Genomic DNA, 19,844 nt, shown 5'->3' on the forward strand with positions numbered 1-19,844 from the left:
ACATTGAAGTCTTATATCGCGTGGTGTGAGTCCCTCGGGTTCCTCCACGTTCTTACTCGGTGGCTCGGATATTGGCCTTCCTGCAACGGGGGGGGGGGGGGTTGAGCAGAAGCTGGCCTTGAGCACTATCAAGGGTCAGGTTTCAGCATTGGCGATTTTCTTCCAGAGGCCACTGGCTACTCATTCTTTGGTGCGGAATTTCATCCAGGGGGTGCGGCGCCCTTGCCACCCTGGGATCTTAATTTGGTGTTGTCGGTTCTCCAGAAACTTCCCTTTGAAAATATTAGGGAGATTCCCTTGCTTACCTTATCCCGGAAGGTGGCCTTTTTGGTGGCTATCACTTCTGCACGCAGGGTGTCGGAACTGGCTGCGTTTTCCTGTCGTTCCCCCCTATCTGGTGGTTCATAGGGATAAGGTGGTTCTTAGTCCGAATCCATCCTTCCTTCCTAAGGTGGTTTCTGACTTTCACTTGAATGAGGATATTGTGTTACCTTCCCTGTGTCCTAAGCCCAGTCATCCTCGGGAGTTTGCGTTACACTCCTTGGATGTGGTTCGGGCGATTAGGGTGTACTTGGCTACTACTGACTCTTTTCGTAAGGCTGATTCACTTTTTGTGATCACGGATGGCCCTAGAAAGGGGTTGCCTGCGTCTGCCGCGACTATCTCCAGATGGATCAGACAGACGGTGGTGCAGGCTTATTCTATTAAGGGTCGGGTTCCTCCGTTCCCTGTTAAGGCGCACTCTACTCGGGCTCTTAGTGCTTCCTGGGCCTTCCGCCATCAGGCGTCGGTGCTTCAGGTTTGCAAGGCGGCTACCTGGTCGTCAGTTCATACCTTTACAAAATTTTATAAGGTTGATGTGCTGGCATCGGCGGATGCCTCTTTTGGCCGCAAGGTTTTGCAGGCTGCTGTTTGAGGGGACCTTTGGTCTACCTCGGGGGTTTTGTTTTTTTTTCAGGTGGGTCTCATCTTCTTGTTTCGATGAGTCCTCTGTTCTTCTGGTTGGCTCTGTTTTGGCCTTCTGGTTTGGATTTTTGTTATCCCACCCCTCATTTATGGCACTGCTTTGGGACGTCCCTATGGATATCAAGATATGGATTCTGCGTCTGTCAATCAGCGACAGAGAAAACTGGAGTTTTGACTTACCGTAAAATCCTTTTCTCTTAAGCTTATTGACAGACGCAGTACCCGCCCCTCTATTTTGAGTTGGGTTGGTATGAGTCTCTGACACTGCTTTGTTACATAACTGACATCCTATAGCAGGGAGAGAGAGGATATACCCCCTGGGACTGCCCATAGGTGTGGCCAGAACTGTTTTCCTGCCTAGTGTCCTACTCCTGTAGGGGGCAGTATAACCCTATGGATATCAAGATATGGATTCTGCATCTGTCAATGAGCTTAAGAGAAAAGGATTTTACGGTAAGTCAAAAATCCAGTTTTTGTCTTACGGTAAATTCCTTTTCTCTGAGGTTCACTGACAGACACAGCACCTGCTCCTCTTTTGGGGTTGAGTTATTTGTTCTTCTTACACCGCTCGTTACAAACTGGGGTCCTACAGCAGGAAGTGATGGTATACCCTCTGGGACTGCCCCAGGGGCGTAACCAAAAAGGTTTCTGCCTACTCCTAGAGAGCAAGAGCATAAGCCTGAAGACTTGAAGTCAGGTCTGAAGACTTGAAGCTGTGTCTGTCAGTGAACCTCAGAGAAAAGGATTTTGCAAATGGATTAAGACAAAAATCCAGTTTTTCTTGGAGTACATCACAGGACAGAGATCCCCCTGTTGGCTGTGTCTCATTGCTTGTTACAAAGCTGAGGCTAAGTTGAGTTGGGATGGGTTACACCTGGGTGGGGATTCCTGATGAGTTGGGATGGGTTACACCTGGGTGGGAATTCCTGAACCCCCCCTTTTTGTATAAATGGTGGAGGATATAGCCTAGGTAGTTCTAAATATCGAAGTCCTCTGTGTCCTGTGATATACTCGAAGAAAATAATTTTACAGGTAAATTAATATACTAATATAAAATGTATTACAGCACAGTATTCTTTCAATTCGTTTTTATTAATTTCAAACAAGGTAAATAAAAGCTTACAAACATTCAAAGCGTCCAACAAGCGGACAATGTTAAAGCAAGATAACATAGGAGTGTTCATACACTAGTAGAGACATCCGTACAATGCAGGTAATATACAGAACACAAGATCTATAAGGCAACAGCTCGATATATATGCCGCCTCTTGGGACATCATGTTATACATGTGCTACATGACTTCCCCTGAGTTTCGTACAAGATGATGCTCGGACTCGGACACCCCCAATGGGAACAATAACTGTGTCCTCGTCCAGGCCCCACCCGGTTGTCAGGGGGCTTCACTAATGGGGAGGTGACGTCCCAAGGGTAGGCCTGGGTTAAGAGTACAAACACCCAGGTTAGTAGTTGACTATTATGGTGTATGGGGGACAAAAACAACAATAGGAAGTATGGGGGAAAGTAATAAGACAGACAATTAAAACTAAAAAAAAAAAGAAAAATACAAAAAACCACCAAAAATGTCAAAGATATAGCGTCATCAAGAGAAACCGTTATAACCCGGGCTACACCCTATTTGGGTGTGGTTTTGGGAAATGTGCATACCAGGCTGACCATATGTTCAGAAATCGCTTAAGAGAACCATTGTAAAAAGAAAAGAATTCCTCATAGGAGCAATGGGCCTGTACTCTTTTAATAACATCTGTAATATTTGGTGCGTCAAGCGACTTCCATTTTAATGTAATAGCCAGCCGTGCTGCCACTAAGATAATGGGTTATGAGCACTCTATATTGTTGGAAAGTGATCAATCCCCAAATTCAGGACCGCAAGATCTGCCTTAAGGGAGAAGATCAGACCCGTGACTTGGGCTATCAGCCTGGCCACAGCATTCCAAAAGCTACGAAGGCATTTGCAGCCAAACATGTGCAACAAGGTGCCCGCGCCACCGCAGCCCCTCCAGCACAAGTCAGAGGACTGGTCAAATATGCGGTTCATGCGTACAGGTGTCAAGTAACTTCTATGAAGAAGTTTCATGGCCAGTTCCCAATGGTTCGTACAGTGGGATGCCTTGAGTATTGAAAGTGAGGCCAATCCCCACTCTTTAGGGGTATAGAGAGCCTGAAGATCTTTTTCCCAGTTAAGCATACTCGTGGTCTTATTAGGTTTAGAACAGGATTGAAAATAGGTATAAAACCACGATATGCCTTTCTGTTTGCGTTGCCGTGAGAACAGGTATTGCCATACATCAGATGGCAAGGTGCAGGTAGTCTCAGGATCTCTAACATGGTAATATTTCAGTTGGGCAGTCGTATAGTAGTGGTACCGGTTAACTTGTGTAAGGTAGAGTTGGTAGGTGGTGCTTTTAGGGTCGATCCCCATGGGAAGTCTTAAGGACGGGATAAGGAATTCATACGCAGCAAGGGAAAGTTCCATACTGTGGGTAGGGATGCGACCCTGGAGGCGGGAGGAAACCGCCCTCCAGGCCTCCAGGGTAGCATCAATGGATGGGAAACTGGGGTGATACAGCGGTCTATTTAGGGTGGTAGCTATCAGCAAGGAAGGGAGGTCCTTACCCAAGAGGATCACCTGTTCGATAGAGACCCACAGCTTATCTGTGCAGGGTTCAACCCAAGCTTGTAACTGGTCTAGAAGGGCTGCATAGTAATAATTGCATAAATTGGGAAGGCCAGGGCCTCCCATTGTCTTTGATCTAAGCATTATGGAAAATGGTATTTTGGCCATCTTGCCCTTCCATAGGAATCGTCAAAGCATACTGTTCAGTGAGTCAAAGTAGGACATGGGTATATGGACTGGCACTGTACGGAAATAATAAAGGAGTTTTGGTAAGGTTTGCATCTTGAAAGCAGCTACCCTACCCAGCCAGCTAAGTTCACGCTTGGCAATATGGTCCAGGTCTGATGTGATCGTGTTCAAGAGGGTAAGGTAGTTCTGTTTAAATGTGTCTTTCGTCGGGGAAGTAAGAGTGATTCCGAGGTAAGTTAGCGTTTTTTTAACCCAGTTAAAAGGGAATGAGGTTTTCAACGAGCGTAAAGTGGAAGTGGGGAGGTGTAGGGGTAGGCAGGAGGATTTAGTGACATTAAGTTTGTAATAGGAAATGCGCCCGAAGGTTTCTAAAAGCTCACACGCATCATAGGTTGAACTGGATGGACTGATGTCTTTTTTCAACCTTACTAACTATGTAACTATGAGTGAGGTGGCTGGGGAAGTAAGAGTTAGGACCACATTATCAGCAAACAACCCCAACTTATGCACTTTGTCACCCACAGTGATACCTTTGATATCCCTGTGTTGTCTAACGGCCTCCGCCAGGGGCTCCATCATCAGCGTAAAGATGATAGGGGAAAGGGGACACCCCTGGCGTGTGCCATTCGTTATATAGAATTTCTTGGACATTGCCGCTGAGGTGTAGACATAAGCTGAGGGGGTTGTGTAAAGGGCCGTGATCGCTGACAAGATAGGGCCAACAAAGCCAAACCGCTGGAGCGTAGTCTTTAAATAACCCCAATGTATGCAGTCAAAAGCCTTTTCAGAGTCAAGCGTCAAAAAGGCTGTCAGTGTCCCTCTCTGTTCAGCAATTTTAAGTAAGCTAAGCATTCTACGGGTGCCGTCAGGAGCCTGACGGCCCTTCACAAAGCCGACCTGGTCTGGGTTGATTAAGTTGGGGGTGATCGGGGGTAGTCTGTTGGCAAGGATCTTCGCGTAGATTTTAATATCGCTATTTAGCAATCAGATGGGGTGGAATTTAGCAGGGGCATCTGGCTTTTTACCTGGTTTTGGTAGGGCCACTATGACCGCTTCCAGCATTTCTTCAGGAAATAGTGTAGAAGATAGTACCTTTTTGAACATGGGGAGCATATGTGGGACTAAGACATCTTCAAATGTTTTGTCATACTCGGCTGACATGCCATCTGCCCCTGGGGATTTGTGCGCGGGCAACGAACGGATCACCGTGGAAATTTCTGGACACATCGCGGTAATCGGGTCGTTCAACCCTCGCAGAACCTCCTCCGAAAGAGCTGGGAGGTTCAGAGGCCTCAGAAACTCCAAGATGGAGCACTCCGAAGGTTGGGTTGTATCGGGGTCTGTGTGCAGATTGTAAAGATTAGCGTAATATTTACTAAACACATTGGCAATTTCAGTGGGGTGATAAACTAATTGGTTCGTGGAGGGATCTTTGACGTTGGTCAGTCTAGTGGTCGCCTGTTTTTTACGTAGGTAATTAGCCAGGAATTTCCCCGCCTTGTTACCATGGGAGTAATAAGTAGCCTGTGTCTTCCTAAGATAAAGTTGGTGCTCTTCCTCAAGGTGTGTTTTGTCTACATTGTAGCAATTCCGACGTATTCACCTGAGTAGGGTCTATTTTAGTTTGTCGCTCTAAAGATTTAAGCTTCGACAACAGTGTGTTGAGGGCCTGGAGGTTGCGTCTTTTTTCCCTAGCGGCCATTTGTAATTGCACCCCCCTGCTGAAGGCCTTGTGGGCGTTCCACAGGTAGAACACATCAGTACTGGGTAGGTCATTCAGGGATAAATAATCTACCAGATGACAATGCAACCGATCTCTCAGGTCAGATTTAGAAAATAAAGATGTGTTGTTGCGCCAAAGGTGACCAGGCGCAGCTTTAACACGCTCTTCCAATTGAAGAGAGATCGGAGCATGGTCAGACCATGTTATGGTATGAATATTCACCGAAAGTGCATGTGGAACCAAGTTAACATCAGATAAAAATAAATTGATTCTGGAGTATGACCTGTGGGGAGCCGAGTAATAAGTGTAGTCCTGAGCCATGGGATTTCGACATCTCCACAGGTCATACAAGTCAAGCTCATGAAGCAATGGGCAAAGTTCAGGTCTAGGGAGCTTCTGCGGGAGAGAACAATCCAGGACAGAGTCCACTATGCAGTTAAAGTCCACCCCCCCCAATAGTACTGGACCCAATTTGCATGTAGTAACTTTTTTCATGAGGGAGCGCATAAACGAAATTTGCCCCGAATTAGGGGCATACACATTGACTAAAGTGTAGTTAGCATTGTTTAAGGTACAAGTAAGTATCAAGAAGCGGCCTTTAGGGCCCTCATAGGCCTCCTGCAACTGAAATGCAACTGAGCTGTTAATAGCGATAAGTACCCCTCCTTTCTTTTTAGTTCTTGAAGCTGTAAAAACATGGGAGAAACGCTTGTCTGCACAGCGGTGATGCTTAGTGGCAATGAAATGCTTCTCCTGGATAAAGAGAACGTCCGCTTTCAGAGTCCTAGCATCTCGCCACATAGCTCTTCTGTGAAAGGGACTATTTAGTATTGTGCTAAACCATAAAGAAAAAGCTGCTAGCACAAAAACAAACTGACAATAAATTGGTCCAATGTGAAAATAATAACAAAAACGTGCAGCGCTAGTTAAAAATTGCATATAAATGAACATATACAGTTATAAGTGTCCAAATAAAGTCCATAGTGATGTGTCCATATCAAAGAATCCCAGTGTCTATTAAAGTGAAGGGAATAGTGTCTAAATGAATTGTAATAGGTGATTTTTGGTGCATGTGAATTCCCAACACCGACAGGAGAAATTAATATGCGCTCACCAGAAATAGAGGACCTAGAGTACTATACAGTACCTAGATCTTCAAAGCTGTAAGTGGTCTAAAGTAGGTAATCGAGTCCATACGATGACTTCGGGTGTCCCAGTGTGTTGTAGTAGCTGGTATATTGCCTCTCATTCGGATATGGTGATCATAAACCAAAAAGGAGCAAAATAGAGTGTAATACTGCTACAGTTTATTAATCACAATAAAGCAATTACACTTACAGACATCCCAGGGTAAAGTGCATCAAAGGTACATCAAACGTACATGGGTAGGTTGTCCGTGGCGTGACCTTAACATGTTTCAGCACATCTGCCTTTATCAAAAGGTGTAGCCCTTATTATTTTTACTTTTAAGCATATCCATCTCCTCATCCCTATCATTGTGAGCGTCCACAAGTTCATTATGGGCAGTAGTGAATTCCGCCATCTTATGTTCCACCTGGTCCACCCGATTCCCCACCTCCCCAAGTCCCAGCTTCATGCGGGATACACACTCTAGCAGCGCCCTCTGCATGGAGCCCTGGAAGGTGATTAACATGTCTTTCATGACAGTATCCTTCAGTGGTTGGCCTGTAGTTGGAAAGTCATGGATGTTGTCATGGAACTCCAGGGTTCTGTCTGAAAGGTTGAGGCCTACTCTGTCCCCAGCATAGGTGTGGGCCGCAGAGCGTTTAGGGGCCGATTTCTGGGGGCTCTGGTGGGGGGTACGGTTCATCGGGGAGCAGGGACTGCCATGATGGGACCCATAGTCTGTGCTGTTGTCATCCCTCCTCAGTTGGGAACCCGGGCTGGTGGAATCGCGGCACCATCTTGGGACGCCGGTGTGCTGGCGGAGTAAAAGAACTCCGTTAATTTGCGGGGGCAGCCGCCCGTTTTTCTTTTCCCCATGATCCGTGGAGGTGTAGGGGGTAAAGAGTTGCCTCACCAGGGTGTGGATCGCTGTCCGCCGTCGCTGATGTTCCGGATTGCAGGTGGATGGCGCAGAGCTCTCCTCTCAAGCGGCCATCTCCGTCAGCCGCTGGCCACGCCCCCTACAGTACAGTATTGCATGACAGACTAATTTACTCAAAATATCACAGCACTGAAAGATAAAAAAAAAATTACAGGACAGGAAGGTGGTTTAATCTGTGTTATTTTAGCTGACAATTACGCGGTCATGCAAAGCTGTACCCAGATAAAATTTATGGCAACATTTTTTCTCACAAGTGGAACTTTCTTTTGGTGGTATTTGATCACCACTTAGTGTTTTTTTTTTTTTTTCGCTATAAACAAAAACAGACTGACAATTTAAAAAAAATAAATAACCGGAAAAAAAACAGTATTTTTTACTTTCTGGTATAAAACATATCCAAAAAAACTATTTTTTTTATAAATTTAAGCTAATATATGAGGTAATATGTATTCTGCTACATATTTTTGGTAAAGAAATCCCAATAAGCGTATTTTGATTGGTTGCGCAAAAGTTTTAGCGTCTAAAAAACTATGGTGTGTATATATAATGACTAGCGGGATTTTGTGGCAGACAATCTGACACTAACTGACACTTTGTGGGAACCAATGACACTAATACAGTTATCGGTGCTGAAAATATGCACAGTACTAATGACACTGGCTGGAAAGGGGTTAAACATCTAGGGCGATCAAAGGGTTAAATGTGTGCCTAAGCAGTGTTTTTGTGTACTATGTGTAGGAAAAGAAAATCCATTACATCCCCTGTCAGGATGGAGCTCGGTCCAGCATCTCTCCTCAAAGTGGCACCATGTGATCGGCTTCTGCTGTGACTACCCACAGCAGAAGCAGCGCACATGCCCCCTAGGCAGATGTGCAGAATTACGCATATTTACACGATCCTTCACAAAACGGCCGCCCTGTAGCAGGAAAGCTGCTATGGGGTGGTCGGGAAGTGGTTAACACAGGTCATACATGAGGCAAAGACAGGCTGCCTGTCTAACAATTATTGGTACTTGGTGATCCCGGCATTATTTTTTACATTGCCGTTTTCATTTCTATTTACAGAACAATTGGCTGCCATTCCAGAATTCAAAAATCTGGGTCCACTCTTCAAGTCTTCTGATCCTGTGCAGCTTACAGAAGCCGAAACTGAATATTTTGTACGTTGCATCAAGCATATATTTACAGATCACATTGTATTTCAGGTGAGTAAAGTTTTTGCTTTTCTCAGTAACAGACATCCATACAATACTAATGTACAGGTACTGAATGCTGGTACATTTGAAATGACTTTCATTTTACGTCGACTTTACAGTTTGACTGCACAAATACATTGAATGATCAGCTACTGGAAAAAGTGATTGTTCAGGTAGAGCCATCAGAAGGATATGAAGTGGTTTATTATGTCCCAGCCCAAAATCTTCCCTATAACCAACCTGGAATATGTTATACTTTGGTCCGGCTTCCTGAGGATGAGTCTGCTGCAGGTATGATCATTTGTGTTTTTGTTGTTGGCCTTTTCAGTTACATTTCCAGGTATGAAGCCTTCCTAACATGGTTTAAACCAGTCAGGTCCATTAATATTGGGACATCGACACAATTCTAATCTTTTTGGCTCTATACACCACCACAATGGATTGGAAATGAAACAAACAAGGAGTGCTTTAACTGCAGACTTTCAGCTTTAATTTGTAGGTATTTACATCCAAATCAGGTGAACGGTGTAGGAATTACAAAAGTTTGTATATGTGCCTCCCACTTTTTAAGGGACCAAAAGTAATGGGACAGATTAACAATCATAAATCAAACTTTCACTTTTTAATACTTGGTTGCAAATCCTTTGCAGTCAATTACAGCCTGAGTCCCGGTTCACACTTGTGCGATGCGGGAAGTCTGCGAATTCGCAGCCTGTTCCCGCATCGCAAACGCACCTCTGGCAGTTCACACTGCCATATGTGATACGCAGGGGGTGTCAATTAAATGTTAACGACACCCCCAGTTTGATCGCATATCGCAGTGCGATCTGACAGTTCGCACGGAATCGGATCGCACAAGTGTGAACCACTGTGCGACCCGATCCTGATGCGGCTGGAAAAAAGGGTCATGTGCGTGTTTGGTGCGGATACAGTGCGAATTCAGCCATACAAAGTGTATGGCTGAATTTGCATCCGCACATCCGATCGCATGTAATGAAGGAGCAGTGCGCTCCGAATTACATGCGATCGCCGCACTCGCACAAATGTGAACCGGCCCTTAAATCTGGAATGAATAGACATCACCAGACGCTGGGTTTCATCCCTGGTGATGCTCTGCCAGGCCTCTACTGCAACTGTCTTCAGTTCCTGCTTGTTCTTGGGGTATTTTGCCTTCAGTTTTGTCTTCAGCAAGTGAAATGCATGCCCAATCAGATTCAGGTCAGGTGATTGACTTGGCCATTGCATAACATTCCACTTCTTTCCCTTAAAAAAAACTCTTTGGTTGCTTTCGCAGTATACTTCGGGTTATTGTCCATCTGCACTGTGAAGCGTCGTCCAATGAGTTCTGAAGCATTTGGCTGAATATGAGCTGATAATATTGCCTGAAACACTTCAGAATTCATCCTGCTGCTTTTGTCAGCAGTCACATCATCAATAAATACAAGAGAACCAGTTCCATTGGCAGCTATATATGCCCACGCCATGACACTACCACCACCATGCTTCACTGATGAGGTGGTATGCTTTGGATCATGAGCAGTTCCTTTCCTTCTCCATACTCTTCTCTTCCCATCACTCTGGTACAAGTTGATCTTGGTCTTATCTGTCCATAGGATGTTGTTCCAGAACTGTGAAGGCATTTTTAGATGTTGTTTGGCAAACTCTAATCTGGCCTTCCTGTTTTTGAGGCTCACCAATGGTTTACATCTTGTGGAGAACCCTCTGTATTTACTCTGGTGAAGTCTTCTCTTGACTGTTGACTTTGACACACATACACCTACCTCCTGGAGAGTGTTCTTGATCTGGCCAACTGTTGTGAAGGGGGTTTTCTTCACCAGGCAAAGAATTCTTCTGTCATCCACCACAGTTGTTTTCAATGGTCTTCCAGGTCTTTTGGTGTTGCTGAGCTCACCGGTGCGTTCTTTCTTTTTAAGGATGTTCCAAACAGTTGATTTGGCCACACCAAATGTTTTTGCCATCTCTCTGATGGGTTTGTTTTGTTTTTTCAGCCTAATGATGGCTTGCTTCACTGATAGTGACAGCTCTTTGGATCTCATATTGAGAGTTAACAGCAACAGATTTCAAATGCAAATAGCACACTTGAAATTAACTCTGGACCTTTTATCTGCTCCTTGTAAATGGGATAATGAGGGAATAACACACACCTGGCCATGGAACAGCTGAGCAGCCAATTGTCCCATTACTTTTGGTCACTTAAAAAGTGGGAGGCACATATACAAACTGTTGTAATTCCTACACTTTTCACCTGATTTGGATGTAAATACCCTCAAATGAAAGCTGAAAGTCTGCAGTTAAAGCACATCTTGTTTGTTTCATTTCAAATCCATTATAGAACCAAAAATATTAGAATTGTGTCGCTGTCCCAATATTTATGGACCTGACTGTATAATCCTACAGTTCTGTGTAGTACCTTCGCCTTTACCCATGAATGTAAGAACCATATTCAAGCCAACATGTTTGTATGTGTTAGAATGATGAACCAACTTTATACACTTTATTAAATCTATAGGTGCACTGAAATGAACATTTTGGTATCGAAACCGAAAATTCAGGATGCTGAAATTAAAATTTTGGTACCGAAACCAAAAATTCAGGATGCTGTAGGCCAAAACCCAAAATGACAGTTTTTAAAAAAAATCTAATTTTTTTTTATATATAATTGTATTCGACTTTTTAATTAATATTATGAATTTAAATAAATATGAATTTATTGTTGGCCATTATGGGCACTCTTAGCGCAAGAAAAGCTCAAGAAAAATGCATCCCTTTAAATTCTATGTATGTCTTCACACTGGTCCTTGCGCTTCCGTTGTGGTGTTAAAAAACTTGCTTGCAGCATTTTTGGTCAATTAAAAAAAACGCACCTCCCTGTTGAAATGCATTGAAAACACAGCAAGAAAGTTTTTGATGCATCTTTAGCACCATTATCAGCACCTTTTTTCTCTATCTGCAAAATGCTGAAAACACCATTTTCGGCCGCTGAAATGTCAGTGCATCTCTAATTATACCATATGGCCAAACTGGGACACCAGGTTTATGTACTTTTATAGTTGCTTAAAAAATTAATTTCATCCTTATTCAATGAATAGGTAATTCATAATTGTATTCAAAAGTTATTCACTTAATTTTATTTCATATTTAGTGTCCTGCACATTTAACTGCACAATGAAATTTGTGGTCAGAGACTGTGATCCCCACACTGGTGTTCCTGATGATGAAGGATACAGTGATGAGTATGTGGTATGTTGAGTTTTTTTTTTTTAATTCTAACCTTGCCTGCTTAGTGAGTAGACTTTTTGGGGTTGATTTACTAAAACTGGAGAGTGCAAAATCTGGTGCAGCTGTACATAGTAGCCAATCAGCTTCTAGTTTTAGCTTGTTCAATTAAGCTTTGACAAAAAAACCTGGAAGCTGATTGGTTTCTTTGCAGAGCTGCACCGGATTTTGCAAGTAAAGCAACCCCTTTGTGTCATCCCCAAAGGGGGTAGTTTATTCATATTATGTACATTTGAAGCTTTTGTTTCTCGAAAAAGTGATACGCTGTTTTTATAAAAAAAAAAAATGAAGCTCTAGGTGTTCCTGTTTAGGCTTCCTTTACACTAGTGTGATTTCAGATTTGCATGTCAATGGAAATCACATCATTATGATGCCTTTTCACATCAATGCAACTCAGCACAGAGCAATTTTAGAAAAGTTTCCTGCCTTACAATTTTGTTGCAATTCCAGCACGATTATGGCCCCAATGAATATGCAAACCACTTCAAATTAGCATCCAAGTTGCACTACATAATCGTACAGAAAGCCAGATCAAAATCGGATTGCAGCAGTGTGGACATAGCGTTAACCTGAACATAACTGAAATAATCTTGAATTAGTTCCTTGTATGTAGCCTTTAAAAAGTGTATTCATAGTTATTTTGCGGAATGATTGCCTTTGATCATGCTGAAATAGGAACATATTCCTGACCATTTGACAGTTTGTGTCGAATGGTTCTCCAGACTGGACAGATTTCAGTTCTGATTTTGTTTTTTTAAAGACCATTTCTACAGTGGCTTAACCTAAATGGGCTCTATTCATTCTTAAAGCACTAGTAAACTGGTGAATTAAAAAGAAAAAAAAAAACTTCCCCTGTAAGGCACTGTTATAATGTGCTAGTATGCATTGTATACTAGCACATTATGTGAAGCCTACCTTAAAACTAAGTCCTCCAGCTGTGCGCTGTCACCACTGACAGGCCCTCCTATCTTTTCCCAGTCTTCCTTCCAGGTTCGCGGGCTCTGGTCCTTTGAATGGTCAAGCCATTTAGTTAGTTTACAGGACAGAGCTCTGAAGGACCAGCACGGGTATGCTGTTCCTTCAGAGCACATGCGCCAGTGATGTCACTGGCTGCTGCGCAAGAAAATATTTCCTAAACAGTGCACGTTTAGGAGACATTTACAGGCAAGCCATGTTATAGGCTTACCTGTATGTAAAACATAAACAAATGGACTTTATTTCCACTTTAAGTGTTTCATCATAACATGCAGTACTGACATAAAAAAGGCTAGTTTTTTATTTGACTGAGGATTTTATCTGACACAATTTTTCCTATATTTTTTTCTTGTGTGCTGGTGTTTCCTGTGTACAACCCTTTAAAAAAATGTAATCTTTCCAAAACCCTTTACCTTTTGCATGTTATATGAATGATCAGACAGTGGACAACCTTGCCTGATCACTCTTGTTTTTCTACTGACATACCGGTACTGGACCTCGTCTCTCTCCGGCCCTATCCTTACCTGTTAATCTGTATACCTGCTGAGGGAGTGTAGTCCTTATACAGAGTTACTTTAGGAAGGTCACTTTGTACGTGCATGTATGACTGTTTTGTGTTTATGGGAACATTCTAATTCTGAATGTATTTTCAACAAGCTTGAAGATCTGGAGATAACGCTCGAAGACCACATTCAGAAGGTGCTGAAACCAAATTTTGCAGCAGCTTGGGATGAGGTGGGAAATGCACATGAGAAAGAGGAAACCTTTGCTCTCAGTAGTACAAAGACATTGGAAGGTAACACAGTCTGTATTGATTCTTTGCATATCTGGTATGTTTTGGATGTAAATCTCTTTCTTTCTTGTGTTGACCACATTAGTGTTGTCAAGCGAGTTTAAAAAACAAATTGAAGTCATGGAAATAGTTATGCAGTCTGACAACCCCATACCTTGTACTTGTTTGTGTGAGGAGTCTTGTACTGAGGGGATTGGCTGTAAATCCTGGTATACACTGGCAGTTTTTTTCGTTCAACCCAGCTGAACAAGAAAAAACTGACGAAGCTCAGGTGGAGTTCGCTGTACTATCTGATGTTGGTACAACGATCTTCCACTCTGAGCTATTGTGTCACCACCAGAACACACCAGTCAGCGCTCTCAGCCATTGAACTGGCGTATTCGGCCCGTGTGTGCTAGGCTTTACTTCACTATGCCCCCACAGAGCACTGCAGTGTGATGACAGGAAGCAGCACTTTAACTGAGGGAGATGTTTATGAACAAAGATCAGCAACAAATTATACCATGCAGCTAAAGAAAGATAAAAAGGAATGAGACTTTAACTTGGTTTAACCAGTTCCGGCAAGCTATATACTGCGGCAGGGCGGCCTGTCTGCGCAAAACACATACATGATTTTATGTAGGGGGTGCACACGTGCCTTTGGAGCTCCACTCCCGCTGTGATGGGACCTGCCGATAGTTCGGCAGAACGGCGATCTGCCTCTGTAAACAAGGCAGAGCACTGTTTTGTCAGAGAGTAAAACAGAGATCTTGTGTTTCAGCTAAGCTGAAACACAGATCTCTATTTTCCTCTAGTGCATCCACTGCCCCCCACAGTTAGAAAGCACTGCCTAGGAGCACACTTAAACCCTTGATCACCCCTGATGTTAACCCCTTCCCTACCAGTGTAATTTATACAGTAACATTGCATTTTTCTCTTTCATTTATTGACGGACACAGCTCCTGTCATTCCTGGCCATTGGGTTATACTGCCCCCTACAGGAGTAGGACACTAGGCAGAAAAAAAAAATCCTGGCTACACCCATGGGCAGTCCCATGGGGTATACTCCCTTATCTCTGCTATAGTCAATCTATAGCAGAGTCTCTCTGCCTCCTGCCTAGTCAGAACCTAGTTCCTTGCTAGGATCTTTTGTCCTGGCTACATTTTTTAGATAGACAATTTTTTACCTCCTGCATTTTTCCTGTGAGATCTGCTATCAACTGCCGGACTGGGCGACGGGCTGGATAATCTAGATCTAGTGTTCACCCCAGTCTGGCCAGCAAGCGAGCGCAGGCTTCAGCTCAGCGCTAGGTCAGCCGCGACATAGCCCTACTGGAAGGGGGCTGGCCTTGCGAGTTAAACGTCTCGCGAGGTCGCATACGATCTGACCTTGGCCTGAGTCTCAGCGTTTCTCCTGGTCAAAAAGTGGACATGGGCCCCTCCTTGGGACGGTCGGACCCCCAGGTTCCCCTCCCCCCCTGCAGGCACCCCCCCTTGCCAAGTCCCTCATCCTGCCCCCCCTCCTTCACATACGCTGAGAATGTATTTTTTTTTGGGTGGTCTGGCCACTTTCCTGGAGTGGGGGCCGGGCGCTAACTGACAATGGGGACCAGGAGGGGGGTGTGCTGCCGGGGAACAGACGATCGATTGTGGGTGGGGGGGGGTTGTACCTGGATCTGTCCTGAGGTCTGGTCCCCCTATTCTGGGTCCCTGTATGCCTCGCGGTGCTGCCATTTTATTGTAGCCTGTGTGTTTTTATACACTGGGGCCATGTTTGTGTAGTCCGGCGGCCATTTTCTTGTGGTTTACCAATATAAATAGCGGCGGCCACGGCAGTGGAGCCCTGTGGGCGACAATTTTGGCGGTGGGAGCCCCTCCTTATCCCCTGGTGCTGACTCCTGGATCGTTTAGCTTTCTGATCGCCGCATGTGTAGTGCAGATTCTTCTGGTGGTTGCAGGTGCCTGTGTCAGCGGGTGATGAGTCTGGTGGTGTCCTCTCCCTCTCTGCTGAGGATTGCTCTGTGCGCTGTACTTGGCGACTGGGTGGCGCTGCCAGCGCCGTGGGGGTTGTCCCTTAGCAGTGTGTTACACTTATTTGTGGGGTCCCCCTGGTGACTCATTGAGTCTTTGGAGCACGTTTCCCCACCTGATCCCCTCTCTGAGACTGCGGGGCCCTCTGGGTCCCAACCATCCATCCTTCTGTCCCGGGTGGAGGTGGCATGCGGGCGAGAGGCTACCAAAAAGCGTCCCCCGCCTTCCCCTGCCTCATCAGATCCTGATGATCTGCGACCACGCACCTCGAATCCTCTGACAGTGAGGATGATTCCTCCACATCTGCGACCGTGCACGAAAAGGCGCTGATAGATGCACTGATTGTATCTGTGGGTGAGATTCTGAAGATGGAGGATGCAGCTGTTAACCTTTAACACTCACAAGCCATCTGGAGCGGCAAAGGTGTTTCCTTTCCCCGCCTATTTTGACAGAATTGTCGCTAAAGCGTAGGAATGACCAAAGAGTCCCTGTGGGGCTCCTAAGTGCTTTACTAAGCATTACCCCTATAGGGAGTCCTTCCTTAACCACTTAAGCCCCAGCCCTATTTCGGACACTTTTTGTTTACAAGTTTAAATCAGTATTTTTTCCTAGAAAACTACTTAGAACCCCCAAACATTATATATATTTTTTTAGCAAAGACTCTGGAGAATAAAATGTCGGTCATTGTAATATTTTTTATCACGCGGTATTTGCGCAGCGGTCTTTAAAGCGCCATTTTTTTGGAAAATTTTTGAAAAATCACATTTCACTAATTTTAAAAAATACTAAACAGTAAAGTTAGCCCATTTTTTTTGTATATTGTGAAAGAACATGTCACGCCGAGTAAATAGATACCCAACATGTTACGGTTTAAAATTGCGCCCCCCCGTGGGATCGCGACAAACTACGGTCAAAAGAGATCTCAATCTGCGACGCTTTAAATTTATGTAACGGTTACCAGTTTAGAGTTAGAGTGTAGCTCTTTTTTTTAAATTATTGCTCACGCTCTGGCGATCGCGGCGATACCTCACATGTGTGGTTTGAACAGCGATTTCATTTGCGGCTCGACTTCCGTATACGTTTTTTTTTGTGCGCGAGCTAACGGTGACGGGGGCGGCTAAATTTTTTTTTTTTTTTATTTTCCCATTTATTTTATTTATTTTTTTAACTTTATTAAAGTTTTAAAAAAAAAAAAAAAATCTGATCACTTTTATTGCTGTCACAAGCAATGTAAACATCCCTTGTGACACCAATATGTAGTGACAGGTACACTTTATGGAGGGATCGAGGGTCTAAAAGACCCTAGACCCCTCCACTACACTTCCCTGTATGCAAAACGCCGAAAACGGCATTTTTGCATACAGCCGTTTTTCAAATTTGCCGCCTTTTGCAGCACAGTAACCCGGAAGTGACGTCATGGACGCCGCCTCCGGGTTACGTCATCGGAGACCCGATCGATGCCGTTTCCGGCATTCATCGGGACTCCATCCAGCCGGCGGACGTGCCGGCTGGGTGCTCGGGGCTCCCGGTGGAACGGGAGCCCCGGGCAAAGCCACGGAAGGCGGCGGGAGGGGGGGGGACGTCCCCTCCCGCCCCCCCGGGTACCGATCGAGCGGCTCCCGAGCCGCATCGGTCGGTACCGACGGAAAGCCAACCGTCGGCTCTAAACCACGGTACCGGGATGGTGCCTCTAGCTAGAGGCATCATCCCGGTACACTACCGCAAAGTTTACTGACGTAGACCTACGTTAGTATGCGGTAAGTGGTTAAGAAGTGGACTATGCCACCAGTGGTGGACCCTCTGGTTTCTATATTAAACAAGGCAACCATTATTCCAGTGGAAGAGTCCCCGGCCTTTAAGGATCCGGCTGACCGGAAGGCGGAGGCTGCAGCCCGCTTTATGTACACCTTAGCTGGTTCGGCAATGAGGCCAGTATTTACCATTGTCCTAGTGTCGCAAACTCTGACCGAGTGGGCTAAACTCCTAGGCCGTGATCTGGAGGGAGAACAGCTCCCTCCTGCCTTTGCTGAGCTGGCAGACCAGCTGGTCCAGGGGCTGCAGTTTATCTGTGCTGGCTCTTTGGACGCACCTCCCCTGATGGCTCGCCTCTGTTTTGGCGGTGGTCCTTCGGCGTGTCTTTTGTCTCAAATACTCGTCTAGACTTCTAAAAAGGCCTTGACTGATCTTCCCTTTCAAGTAGATCATCTGTTTGGATGACATCATTAAGGTCTCACAGAGGGGCAAGATTACTTCCGCAGGCTACTAAGGGCAAGGGACCTTGCCGTAGATGTGGACCTTCCTTTTCGGCTCATAAGAAGTTTTTTCCCCCCTCAGGGTCGACTGACAAGGGCTCAAAGCCTTTCAGGGCCTCCTCTGGCAGATTCAAACGAACCTGGTCTGGCAAGCCGAGAGCAGGCTCCTTCTGCATGAAGGTGCGCTCTTACCCATATCGGGGGGGGGGGGGCTATCTTCCCTGGTTTATGGACCCATGGACTTCCCAGGTGCAAGACAAGTGGGTCTACAAAGTCATTCGGTCTGGCTACAAGATCTAATTTCGCTCTTGTCCCCCGGCAAGGTTTTTTCCTTCCAACCTGCGCTTGTCCCCAGACTGGTTACAGGGTCTGTTTGGGGTGGTACAAGACCTGTTCCTTCAAGGTGTGATTGTCCTGGTTCCGACTTGGGAAAGTTTTCAGGGTTTTTACTCAAACCTGTTCACAGTCCCCAGGAAGGAAGGCAAAGTGCGTCCAGTCCTGGACCTCAAGGTGCTAAACTGCTTTGTGCGGGTTTAGAAGTTCAGAATGGAGTCCATTCGAAGGGTGGTGACATCTTTGCGTCTTGAAGGTGTATTTTGCGTGGTGTGAGGCTAGGGGGGTTCCCCCCGTTCCTTTTCGTTGGCTAGAGTTTTGGAGTTCCTTCATAAAGGGGTAGATCAATGCTTGGCCTTGGGAACCATCAAGGGCCAAGTTTTGACCTTGGCGATTTTCTTTCAACGCCCTTTTGCTATGCACTCCTTGATTCATACCTTTTTCTCTATCGCTCATTGACAGACGTATTCTTCTTGATTCTCAAGAGCTGGGTTATGTTGTCTCCGCAGGAGTAGGACTAGGCAGAATGACAAAACGTTCTGGCTCCACCCTAGGGGGCAGTCCCTGAGGGTATATCCTCCCTCTCTCTGCTACAGGGAATCAGTTTTTTTCTGTCTAGTCAGGAGTAAGGACCTAAGCTCCTTGCTGGGATCTTTTGGTCCTGGCAAGACTTTTTTTCTTTAAGAAAAAGACATTTTTTAGGTAGTTTTCTCCAGTGTTTTTTTCCTGTGAGATCTTCAAGCAAAAATGCCGGACTGGGCGACACTTGTGGTCACCCCAGCCGGCCTACGAGCGCGTGCAGACCAGGCATTGCGCTTGGTCGGCCGCGACATATTCAAGTAAGTATGCGGGGCCGGGCGACGGGCTGGATGTGAGATCCAGTGGTCACCCCGGTTTCTGCCTAAAAGGCGCGTGCAGACCAGTGCGCTGAGTCGGCCGCGACGGAGTCCCGGTAAAGGGACTGACTTTGCGAGTTAAAGCTCGCTTGGACGCCAGGGCCAGAGAGTCGAGGCGTCCACAAACCCCCACCCCGGTGGAGAGGGTATTATGAAGAGAGGGTGCCTGTCGGTTCGGTATGGTGAGTAAAACGTTCCCTTTTTTTCCTCATTTATGAGGCAGTATATATTATGGGCCCCTCCATATATGGTCAGTATATATCTGACACTTACAAGTCCCCCTTGTAATACAGCATGTGTTTGTGGGAAGTGGACTTGGTTCAAGAGCTAACACTCTACCCAGCAGACTGTAACATTACAGCAGACATAGGAGGTATAATCCTACCTTATGTGCAGTGTATCTCTGTAGATCCATATGTCACCTCTCAGCAGAGTGCAGGTGGATGTGCTGGGAAGACGATATCGGCGGTCCGCCGCCATTTTGCCGTAGACCGAATACATATATGTCCTC

The 19,844-nt window shown here is 45.4% G+C and overlaps 1 protein-coding gene across 1 annotated transcript in view; it reads left to right on the forward strand.

Annotated features, from left to right (window-relative positions):
• Positions 1-19,844, forward strand: part of COPG2 (COPI coat complex subunit gamma 2) — a 120,071-nt gene that overhangs the window by 92,831 nt on the left and 7,396 nt on the right. The window contains exons 19-22 of the mRNA XM_082255985.1: positions 8,647-8,786; positions 8,897-9,068; positions 11,941-12,038; positions 13,707-13,845. Coding sequence (XP_082112111.1) covers positions 8,647-8,786; positions 8,897-9,068; positions 11,941-12,038; positions 13,707-13,845 — 549 coding nt within the window. The remainder of the gene's footprint in view (positions 1-8,646; positions 8,787-8,896; positions 9,069-11,940; positions 12,039-13,706; positions 13,846-19,844) is intronic.

Source organism: Pelophylax lessonae, assembly GCF_965119305.1.
Source record: "Pelophylax lessonae genome assembly, chromosome: 4".
NCBI classification, from domain to species: Eukaryota; Metazoa; Chordata; class Amphibia; order Anura; family Ranidae; genus Pelophylax; species Pelophylax lessonae.